The sequence below is a fragment of the Theobroma cacao genome, chromosome 9, assembly GCF_000208745.1.
Source record: "Theobroma cacao cultivar B97-61/B2 chromosome 9, Criollo_cocoa_genome_V2, whole genome shotgun sequence".
NCBI lineage: Eukaryota > Viridiplantae > Streptophyta > Magnoliopsida > Malvales > Malvaceae > Theobroma > Theobroma cacao.
This window is the reverse complement of record NC_030858.1, coordinates 25,403,156-25,414,623: the sequence shown is the minus strand read 5'-3', so window position 1 is coordinate 25,414,623 and position 11,468 is coordinate 25,403,156. Positions and strand designations below refer to the sequence as shown.

Genomic DNA, 11,468 nt, shown 5'->3' with positions numbered 1-11,468 from the left:
ATCCACCAACATTATCAAGACAAATAATCTTGATTACATAATTAAGAAAATGTGCTTGCAAATGAATGGTTGCAAATGCCAAATTGTAAGCTATAATAAGCACACATGTGACCATCTAGTCGATGCATCGATTAAAACCATAAAATATGTAAATGGTTCACAAGATGGATGTATGAATCCACATATAACCTTGAAAACTATTCAAAAACGTAGGAAATTCAGTCCCAACTTTAGTTAGTGGTAGCCTTATAATTTATTTGCCTTTAAAGCAAGTAGCATATAAAATTCATTAGATTGAAAAATCTTCTGGTTTTTTAATGAATGATCATATAAATTTTTAATCATTTTTGCATCATTGTTGATCCGGGATGGTCCAATCGGTCATGCCAAACATTAAAATCATTAGTAAACTTCTGGTTTACTATGAGTTTCAATTATTCTAATATTTGTATAGTTTAATTTTGAGAACAGAATGAGTAATTTTTTTTCAACACACACTTTCTACTTGAGATAATAGATGTAATATAGAGGTATTAAGTGTCTCTTTTATTTGTTGTCTCAATATGACATCTGTTCAGATGAATATCTTTAAAACTTAATAAACTTCTTTGAGACTTAATAGAAAATAATACATCCTCAAGGTAGTAAAATATTAGCTCTTCTGAAGCCTTCAATTAATCTCGTACTACCAGATATTGAATTGACATTAATTTTTTTTCGTTGTCAAGTAGGAAAAATATTTCTTGTCTTTCAATATAGTGTGTTATAACAATGTCTGCTAGACATATATTACATTATAGATCTTCGATCCAACAATATGAATATCCATATTTTTTATTCAATAAAATAAAAAATATATACAATAAAAAATTTACAAGTTAAAATAAAATAACATTAAATATATAATTAAAACACATAATAAGAACATATCATTTAAATATAATAAGAACATATTAAAACATCATCATAATATAGTTACACTAAAATATACCAATTACTATTAAGTTTATTCTCGAATATTCCCATTACTAATTAAATGATCAATTCCTTCTACAGGACAAAAAAATCAACCATGAATATTTTCGTTACCAATCATATAATCAAATCCTCTTTCAGGGTGGATAAATATCTTGATGTGCTATATCAACTTGGCCATGATTAAAATCATCACAAGATGTAGTTTTCGGTGATGCTTGATACAATTCAAGATGTACAATAGGTACGTAACCAATGGTCTTTCATGCCACATCAATGACAATATGTTTTCTATATTCCTCTTTTTTTTTTTCATTTTTGTATTTTCATTATTCATCCATTTCTGGTGAGTTAAAAGTATTCATCCACTTTTTGATGGGTTATTCATTTCTGGTGAGTAGTGGATTACGGTATTCATCCACTTCTAGTGGTAAATTTATCCATCTACTCTTGGTGGCAAAATTATCCATCCACTTTTGGTGGCAAAATTATCTTTAGATCCTAATAGTAAAATTATTATCCACTTCTGGTGGTAAAATTATAATTAAAATTAAAATAGTGATAGTGTAAATTATTATAACTACCTCTTCCATATCCATGATCATAATTATTAAATAATGTGGCATTTACTTCAGGAAATAGATAGATTCATGACCATGACCATAAGTATTAAATGTTGTCGCATTCACTTTAGGGAATGGATAAATTTATAATTTTTTTTATTAGTAGCTCGTTTGTCACATTCATTTCAGGAAATAGACATTATGATTTTTCATTAATAGCTATATAATAGTAAATTCACTTTCCAATTAAGGGACATAATATAACATATTCTATATAATAGTAAAATTCATATTAAAATTGATTTTTAAAGAATGAAAATATTAAAGAAATATCAGGTCACTTACTTGATTTATTACAACCAAAACAATCGAAGATCAACCATTGAAATTCTTTCAAAGCTTGGAGATAATGCAAACAAAATAATAGCAACACTTACTTGATTTGTTAAAACTATAAATCAAAACTAAATCGTTGAAATCCTTTTGAAGCTTGAAAATGATGAAAACAAAATAATTTCAAAACTTGAGAGATCAGAGAATCGTGCTGATAACGTGTTATGAAATAAATATTAAAAGAATAAATAAAGATAACTTAAAAGAATAATTAAAGAGAAGAAAGAAAGTGTTTAGGAGGAGAAAAGAGATCTTATTGAAGTGTGTATTTACAAATGAAGTGAAAGGGTCTATTTATAGGCTAACAAACCCTTGAATCATAATCCTAATTTAATTTTATCTAAGAGATCAAATCATATTACATTTCTTGTATCTTGCCTTTTAGCTGTTTGACTTGGTCTGCACTTCTTAAGTCAGAATATAATGGACATTCACATATTTATTCATAACAAATGTTATATAAAATTATTATTTACTATAAATCTTTTGATTATTCATTAAATTTAATATATTAATTTAAAAATTTTATAATCTTTGCATTCGATCATTTGACTTATTGGTTGGCACATGATCTCCTACCTAAAGAGAAGGGTTCGAATCCCTCCTCCCAAAGTTATAAAAAAAAAATATAACCCTTATTATTTTTTGTCTTTAACCTCTCAACAAAACTTGGTTCTGTCGTTGCCTCCTCCCAGTGAATTGATGGCATGAAGTTTGACGAGCTCCATAAGTGTTGAATAGTCTTGTGGCGGTGGAGATATTTCCACACGAGATCTACTGACATTGGCATATGTGGAAATAAAACATGATAAAGAATTTTAATTATTATTTTTTCTTATATATGTTGTAGAGAAGCAAAAAATATTGATATTCTTAATGAAACATATAATAAGCAAATGTAATTAGAGTGAGTTAAAAATAACAATTGCGGTATATGAAGGTAATTACCGCAAGTCAAAATAAAGAAAACACTTCAACCCACGATTCCCGAAATCACTGTTTCAATTTCCCGCCTATCCCCATTTGTTCGAAAATTTCGTTCCCTCTCCATTTTGGAAATTAATTAATTAAATAAAATAAACCCTTCCTCTGCACCACCCCCTCCGCCCTCCCCCCCCCCTTCCCATCATCATTTTGCTCCTCGTGCAAATAATCGCCCCATTCGCCGAGTTTCAGCTTCCCACTCTCCTCCCTCTCCAACGCCTGGCCATGGCCAAAACGTCGTCTTCACCCAAGAAACCTACTCGATCGAGCCAGAGAAATAAAACGACCATGTCCAAGCCCAAATATGAGGAAGTCACCGACGTCTCTCATGAAGAAGAGAGCACTCAAGTCTCTCGGGGAGAAGACAGCACTCAAGTCTCTCAAGAAGAAGAGAGCACTCAAGTCTCTCGTGGAGGTAAGCGCAAAAACAACTCTGCCTCTGGAGCCTCCAAGTCTAAAAGAAGCCGACCAGAACTGGGCTCGAAAACTTCGCCGTTCAAATCAAAAAGTGAAGACGTCGGGGTCCTTGGCGGCAATGAGAGCGGCTCTAAGACGACGCCGTCGAAGTTGAAAGTGACTAGACAAGCTGTGAACGGTAATGAGGATGAGAAGCAGGATGCCAGGTTGATCGGCGAGCCGGTCCCTGACGAGGAGGCAAGACGGCGCTGGCCAAAACGCTACCAAGGGGTGGTAATATATAAACAAACAATAAACAATTGCTTCTTTCATTTCTTTTTCGGGAAAAGTCGAATCTTTTAATGATATCTATCCGTTTTGAATTTACTCGTAGAGAAGGTAGATTATGTAGTATATTTCCTTGTGAATGCTTTTTTTTTTTTTAATTTATTTGCATTCTGACTTGAATTTCAATTCTCTTTATGTTCAGGAGCAAAAACAAGTTGTTTCAAAGAATTCCAAGGAGTAAGTAAAATACATCAATCTGTAAGCCAATTTTCTTTTGTTTGTTTACATTGCATCTATTATATAACTCATTTAAGGGTCGCTTGCGATTCTTTTCAAAAAAAATTTATTTTTGAATTGCTTCCAATTAATAGCAACATGGAACATGTTTTGGTTAATGAAATGTGGGTGCATAACTTTGGCTCTAAAGACATGGTGGAGGCAATGACTAAGTGGTGGGAATGGTGTTAAGGGGTTAGAGGTCTGAGTTTAACACTGCATAAGAGTGGAATAGAATCATTTAGGCTTTTTATGGGTGAAAAGGCTGCTACCGAATGAATATTGAACAGCGAGGACACCATTATTGTTATTATTTTTTTGTTGAAGTATGAACGCGCAAGAATTTATCTCTTTCAACAATTTTAGAAATTTTATATTGTATTTTGGTTGCTTGAAAAGAAAAAGATGCACCAAACTAACTTTCCTTGTAGTTTTCAAGACATAAAACACAAAATGAAAGCATTATCAAATGTAACCTTGGTTTTCTCAATTTATTTGGCACAGTGAGAATGATTCAGAGATTATTCAAGCTCGACGGCACTATACTCAAGCGGAGGTTGATGGACGTGTGCTGTATAATCTTTACGATGATGCTCACGTCAAAGTCAGTATACTGTTACCACTTGTTATTGCCATTTTTTGATGCATCTACCATTTTAGAATGGCCAGTCATGTTGGTCTTGTGCATTTGTTGAATTGATTCGTATGTCTTCTTTCACTCGATTTTTATTCATTGCATTGTTAACTAATCTTGTCAAGTTGTTTTCATTTCATTAGTTGACTGCTGTTTAGGTTATATTAAGCATCAAAGTGCAAGAATATTATGTCTTGCTAATATGTTTTTGAATGGGATTTGGTGTGGTATTTATTTATTTTGAAAAAAAAAAAATGCAGCCTCTTAAGATTTGATGGAAAATTCACTTATTTATCATTAGAACAAAAATAATGCTTCGTCTGCCCTCCAAAAGTAACGATATGAATTAATCATTAGTTTTGGTGAAAATTTTGAATGGATATTTAAATTGTTTGAGTCTGTATTTTGCTGTTAGATTTTTTTTGAATTGAAAATAATTGGCTTTTTTCTCTTGTTAAATCATTTAGCTGAACTGAAATAATCAAAATTTACTGGTTGATGGGATTTTTTTTTATATGATAATCGTTGCTGTTTTTGGTTAGGCTATTTTCATAACTCAGTAATTCACTTTGCCACATTCTTCTTTCAGGAAAAGAATTTCAAGCTGGTTTAATGCACTATCTTACTAAATATTAGAAATTACAATAAAGCCTACAGGCTATAAGTACAACAAGATGAATATTTGATGTGTTAAAAGAATTTATTAATTCTTCACTCAACTTTTTTTTTGAGACTACTTGTACTAGATTATAGATGAGAATCAGTCCGTCCTAGTTATCACACGTTTAGGATCTTTGGCATTTGTCTTATTTTTCATGGATTCTCTCTCTTTTTGCTTTTTTTGGTACTGGTGTGACTATGAAATGCACTTTCTTTAACTAAAAGAAATTAAATGGTTAGGAACTTGAGTTAAAACTGTATGGATTTGTTGGTAGATATCATCGATTAATCAATTTTGTAATCAAATGGGCTAGTAAAAAGAATAATTCGGGACTTGAGATAAGACTATGCTTTTCTATAAATGCAGAAAGTTTTAATTGTTTCACTAAGCTTTGAATCTGTTGTTTTTGTGGGGAATGTGTTGTTTTTGTTGGACTACGTGAACTTCGTAAATAATTTTTATAAATGTGCTTACCAAGTTAGTTCTTAAGAGTAGGGTAATTACTTTAACCTTATTTACTTGTTTATACATGTATAGGCTGAAGAAGGGCAGGATTATTATATTTGTAAGATTGTAGAAATGTTTGAGGCAGTTGATGGGACCTTGTATTTTACAGCTCAATGGTTCTACAGAGCTCGAGACACTGTAAGATGCTTTTTTTATATGATTTCTATTGTTTTTAACCTTTAATTTAGCATTACATTTGATTTGCCTCTTCTTTTCCAGGTAATGAAAAAGTTAGGCCACCTTATTGATAAGAAGCGTGTATTTTTTTCAGAGATTCGGGATGACAATCCATTGGATTGTCTTGTTGAAAAGCTTATAATTGCAAAAGTTTCATTGAATGTATGTTTTCTTGTCTTGTATTTTTGCTTTGGTTGTTTCTCATATATTTTCGGCTTCTTCCTACTAATGTATATTTACCTTTTAGGTTGATTTGGAGGCAAAGAAGAAAATGATTCCATGTTGTGATTATTATTGTGACATGCTGTATCTTTTGCCATATTCTTCTTTTATTAATTTACCCCCAGGTAGTTTTCCCCTTGATTGCCCTATCCTTGTGTATTGAGCTTATGTAGATGAACATTAGAAAATTAATTATTGTTTCAACTTCTAATGTTTTTTTTTTTCTTTCTAAATCATAGAAGATAAAACAAATTGCAGTGAAGCTTCATCAACAATTTCTACTGATGACGTAAATAGTGTTAACGAAGAAAAAAGTCAGTATGAGGAAGCCTCTCAAGCTTCAAACAATAAAAAATCACAAGTAACATTGTTGGACTTGTATTCGGGTTGTGGTGCAATGTCAACTGGTTTATGTCTTGGAGCAAATATGGCTGGATTAAAACTTGAGACTGTAAGTTACTTTGTAGGATTCAAATAATAATGCATGTTTAAGTAATTCATACATGTTTACCTATATTTAATGATTTCTTGAATTTTAATTAAATGTTTCTAGAGATGGGCTGTGGATTTAAATAAATATGGCTGTGAAAGTCTCAAATGGAATCATCCAGAAACAGAGGTAAAATTTGTCTGTAATTTGTTTTTTCATTTATGTTGTTAAATGTATTATGTAAGAAATTTTTTGATGAAATCACATGGTATTTCAGGTTAGGAATGAATCTGCTGAAGATTTTTTAGCTTTGTTGAAAGAGTGGGAAAGATTGTGTGTTTTATTTTCGTTGTTGAAATCTGAAAATTTGGAGAAACAATCCTTCAATCCTTTTCGTACGGAAGATGATGGCGATGATGATGACAATGAAGAGGATGATACTGAAGGTGATGTGTTTGAAGTTGAAAAGATTCTAGCTATATGTTATGGTGATCCCAAGAAGAAGGGGGAACGTGGATTACATTTTCAGGTACATGAGCATTATAACTATGCTTGCCTTTAATACAATCGCCATCGAGATAGTAAAATTTTTATCTGTTTAAGCTCTCACTGATTGTAGTTAGCTTATGTTTTGTATAGACATTATTTGGGTCTATATACTTTGGCATGCTCCACCTTGACTTCTTCTATTCCTTATTCTAGGTTCGTTGGAAGAATTATGGGCTGGAAGAAGATACATGGGAGCCACTAGAGGGAATGGGGTATGTAGTCAGTATTTATGTTTGTATTTCATACTCATATGCAAATCTGTCTCTAACATGTAATCTTTTTTTACAGTGATTGTCAAGAATGCTTGAAGGACTTCGTTACACGTGGCTTTAACTCAAAAATACTACCCTTACCTGTAAGCATCTTTTAGATTTTGCTATGCTACTTTTTTCTTGAATGAATTTCATAAAAAGGAATTTACCTGTAGTATTGTCCCTTGCTTTCTCCTACAACCAACTAATCTCTAGGAAATGAACATAATCCTCTAGACAATTATATAACCGAGAACCACTTTCTGTTGAGGATCTTTCCTATACATATAGCTATGACCAGGTGCTTAGTATTTGGCAAGCTTCAATCTCATTTTCATGGCATTTAACTCATGGAATAACACACTATTTGGTTCACTATCAGTACCAAAAAGAAAAGCAGCACCTGCCATCTGTTCTAATACTCACTCCACATATCCACCAATAATTCAGTATTTAACATATACTGAAATAACACTTGGAGAGTTATCCATCTGCATGCTCTAGAATTGTAATTGAAGTGCATGTCAAACTTTCAGCTAACAATAGAAGGCTCTAGCGCACTTGAATCTACAGTAGAAATCTTACCCTTTTAACTTTTTTCTTTCTTCTAATAACTTTTTCCATTAATAAATTCAGTTTTTTCAAGAATGAAAAAAAGTGCACAATATCCAAGAAACCCAAACAACAAGACCGTACAACCGTGTAAAGCCCAAGGAAGAAAGAGAGCATAATCTCAAAGAGTACATTTATGTTTGAGAATCTCCTATTTCATATCTTCTATATAGTGTGACTCAAGATATAACCAAGTTGGTACTGGATGCACTTTTTCTAAACCAGTCATTCTTTGCATTCTAATACTTTCTCTACAGATTCCTACTTATGGACTCTGGATGTGGTTTCAGACTGGGTTCTTACATTAATTTTGAGGACCCAAGTGTCTTACCTGCATGAATTTAACCTGTTCAAAAAAACCAGGCCCGGGTATGCTAATGTAAAGTGAGAAGTCAATGCAACATAGATAAACTTAGTTAGATGCACATATTCAGTAATTGGCTCAAAAATTGAACTCCACTCTTTTCATTTTCCCTGAATGGCCTGTTATTTCTCTATCTGAATTCTTTAGGCTGTAGTTGAAAAAATAGCTAGAATACTTAACCAAATCTGTTTCTTCTAATTCACTTAAGCATACAAGTGCCAATATTTCGTTAATACAACATTGTTGCAGTACCATGGTCTAAAGCTTTTATGTCAGCATTGTGAAACACAAATGCAGAGTATTTTCTGAAGTCACAACACTTTTGCCTTGCTTTTGTTGCCATCACAAATTCTTAGTGTCTTGTATATTTTCCTTCTGGTCCTACAGGGTGATGTCGATGTGATTTGTGGGGGCCCCCCATGCCAAGGCATCAGTGGGTTTAATAGGTTTAGAAATAAGGAAAATCCTTTACAAGATGAAAAGAACAAACAACTTAAGGTTTTCATGGAGATAGTGGAATACTTGAAGCCAAAGTTTGTTTTGATGGAGAACGTTGTTGACATTGTAAAGTTTGCCGAGGGATTTCTTGGACGATATGCCTTGAGTCAACTAATTCATTTAAACTACCAAGTTCGGATGGGAATGATGGCAGCTGGTGCTTATGGTCTTCCCCAATTTCGGATGCGTGTTTTCTTGTGGGGGGCTCGTCCTACTGAAGTGAGTTTTATATATTTAACTCACTATAAATATAGAAAAAGCTAAAGCTGTGGTTTAATTGGATGTTCACTGTTTTCAGAAATTGCCGCAATATCCACTTCCGACACATGATGTTGTAGTAAGAGGTGTCATTCCCCTTGAATTTGAGGTACAAGAACTTTTTTATTTATTTCTAATTTGAAAAGCTTCCATTTTCTTATAATACTTTATGAATGTAGATGAACACTGTAGCATATGATGAAGGACAAAAAGTGGAGTTGGAAACGAAACTTCTACTAGAAGATGCAATTGCTGACCTTCCTGCCGTATGTCCTATGATTTCTTGATTTTTTTTTTCTGATTTGCTAGTTCATTTATCTTTTTACATATGATACATGTATTTGACTTTATTATGCATTTAGGTTGGAAATTATGAGCATCAAGATGAAATGGACTATGACAAGGATCCTCAAACAGAGTTTCAGCGGTTCATTAGATTAAGAAAGGAGGGTAGGAAGTTGCATACTTATTTATATGTTTCGAATTCCATATTCAAAACCATATTTGGATCATTATCATTTGTGTTTTCGTAGTTTGAATGTGCATTGCTTCTTTTACTCTTTGTTAGCAAGGAGAAGAGATATATGCTAATGGTTCTATTACTCTTGTCAGCTACTTATAAATGATAATTCTTCAGAACTTTGCAACCAATTTTTTTGGATACATAATAGCTTTCCTTTTGTTTTTGTACGATGGTGTTACTTGGTTATGCAAAAAAATCTTCTGTTGTTTCATTATGACGTGCATGCTCCAACTTCATGAAACTGGCTGGACAAATTACGAGCATATTTCTTTATCTGTCTTGTAGAAATGCCCGGTTCTTCACCAAAGGCAAAACCAGCAAAACATTTGCTCTACGATCATCGGCCACTCGAACTCAATGTTGATGACTATCAGCGTGTTTGCCAGATTCCCAAAAAGAAGGTATCACATTTCCATCTTAATCTAATCAGTCATATAACTTTTGTTTTTGGTTTTTTTATTTTTATGAATATTAGGTATGCCCTCGGCTGCATCTTCACTTGCTGAATTCCGTTCCTTTTCCTGTTTCATTCTATGTGCGTGTTGATTAGGGAGCAAATTTCAGAGACCTACCAGGTGTTCTAGTACGTGATGATAACAAGGTGGAATGGGACCCCAGTGTGGAGAGGGTTTATTTGAAGTCTGGGAAACCTTTGGTAGAGAGCGTTCTCTTTCATTTTAATTTATGTTGATATTCTACTTTATCTCTTGTGTTGTAGTTGATAATATTATTATAAACAATGACAGGTCCCTGATTATGCCATGAGTTTTATTGGGGGATCATCGTCCAAGTGAGTGGTTTTTTTGTTTGTCATGTGTTTGTTGCTTGATGATGTACTTGATTTGATGACTTAGACACATGATGAATTTGTGTATAGACCATTTGCTCGTCTATGGTGGGATGAAACTGTACCAACAGTGGTTACCAGGGCAGAGCCTCATAATCAGGTTATGATTTTATGCAACATATATATATATATATATAGATTGTGTTAAAATCACATTTACCCAAGAAACCATTTCCAGAGTGGCTAAATGTTACTGTGTTTGTTTACAGGCGATTTTACATCCTGAGCAAGATCGTGTCCTCTCGGTTCGTGAGAATGCAAGACTACAAGGCTTCCCTGATTACTATAAGCTTTTTGGGCCTGTTAAGGAAAGGTACTTCTTCTACTGTGCTATCAATAAACATATAATTGATCATAATATTTAATTATTTTTCGATTATAATGTTGGCTTGATTATATTTTAGGTACATTCAAGTTGGGAATGCAGTTGCTGTGCCTGTAGCTCGGGCACTAGGCTATGCGTTGGGTTTAGCTTACCAAGGAGTTCCAAGCGATGAGCCACTAATGAAACTTCCCCCAAAATTCCCAAACATTATTGAAAGAATTTCTTCTGAATCATCTGAAGACAATTCTTAATTTGTATATCATATGACAAACCCATCAATCTTGTCTTAGGATTATATTTTAAGTAAAATTCACATTGAAGATTTGGAAAACATTTATTTTGTTATTCAGAGTATTTAAAAAGTTTACTTGCATTATGTTCTTTCTCTTAGATTAGAGGTCACATCTGATTTTGAAGATGATTTAAGAAATAAATTATTTTGGAAGGTTTTTGTTCTCATGGGTTGGAATTTAAGTCTAATTTCGTGCAATTTTAAATTTTAAAAATAGAGTTTTAATAAATTTATAAATTATGAGTTTATATTTTTAATTTAAAAGATAGAATAAAATATTTTTATTTTTTAAGTTTTAATTAAAATTTTATGGAGGTTTATTAGTTTTTAAAATGAATATTTTATTTTAAGAATAGAAACATAGTTAATAGAAGTTATGAAAAAGTTAAAATGTTTTCTTTTTTTAAATGATTTAAAAAATTATTATTGTATTTTTTAAAAAA

General features: G+C 32.4%; 1 protein-coding gene across 3 annotated transcripts; it reads left to right on the top strand.

Moving 5' to 3' along the window:
- On the top strand, positions 3,039 to 11,109 carry LOC18589648 (DNA (cytosine-5)-methyltransferase CMT3). Of its 3 annotated transcripts, none has more exons than XM_018126538.1 (21): positions 3,039 to 3,602; positions 3,802 to 3,836; positions 4,380 to 4,479; positions 5,708 to 5,815; positions 5,897 to 6,016; positions 6,102 to 6,201; positions 6,316 to 6,527; positions 6,630 to 6,695; positions 6,784 to 7,035; positions 7,209 to 7,267; positions 7,344 to 7,410; positions 8,670 to 8,999; positions 9,079 to 9,147; positions 9,218 to 9,304; positions 9,401 to 9,488; positions 9,847 to 9,962; positions 10,112 to 10,216; positions 10,308 to 10,351; positions 10,439 to 10,508; positions 10,618 to 10,721; positions 10,813 to 11,109. In XM_018126538.1, the coding sequence occupies exons 1-21, from the start codon at positions 3,141 to 3,143 to the stop codon at positions 10,982 to 10,984; spliced, it is 2,766 nt and encodes a 921-aa protein (XP_017982027.1). In that variant the 5' UTR covers positions 3,039 to 3,140; the 3' UTR covers positions 10,985 to 11,109. The 3 variants fall into 3 exon arrangements, with proteins under 3 accessions (XP_017982027.1, XP_007014766.2, XP_007014768.2); XM_007014704.2 differs by having other exon boundaries at positions 3,039 to 3,605; positions 6,319 to 6,527; XM_007014706.2 differs by having other exon boundaries at positions 3,039 to 3,605.

Coding starts and splice junctions, on each gene's coding strand:
- LOC18589648 (XM_007014706.2), top strand. CDS start 3,141: ATGGCCAAAACGTCGTCTTCACCCAAGAAACCTACTCGATCGAGCCAG. Junction 7,036..7,208: donor AACGTGGATTACATTTTCAG/GTACATGAGCAT, acceptor TCCTTATTCTAG/GTTCGTTGGAAGAATTATGG. Junction 10,352..10,438: donor ATTGGGGGATCATCGTCCAA/GTGAGTGGTTTT, acceptor ATTTGTGTATAG/ACCATTTGCTCGTCTATGGT.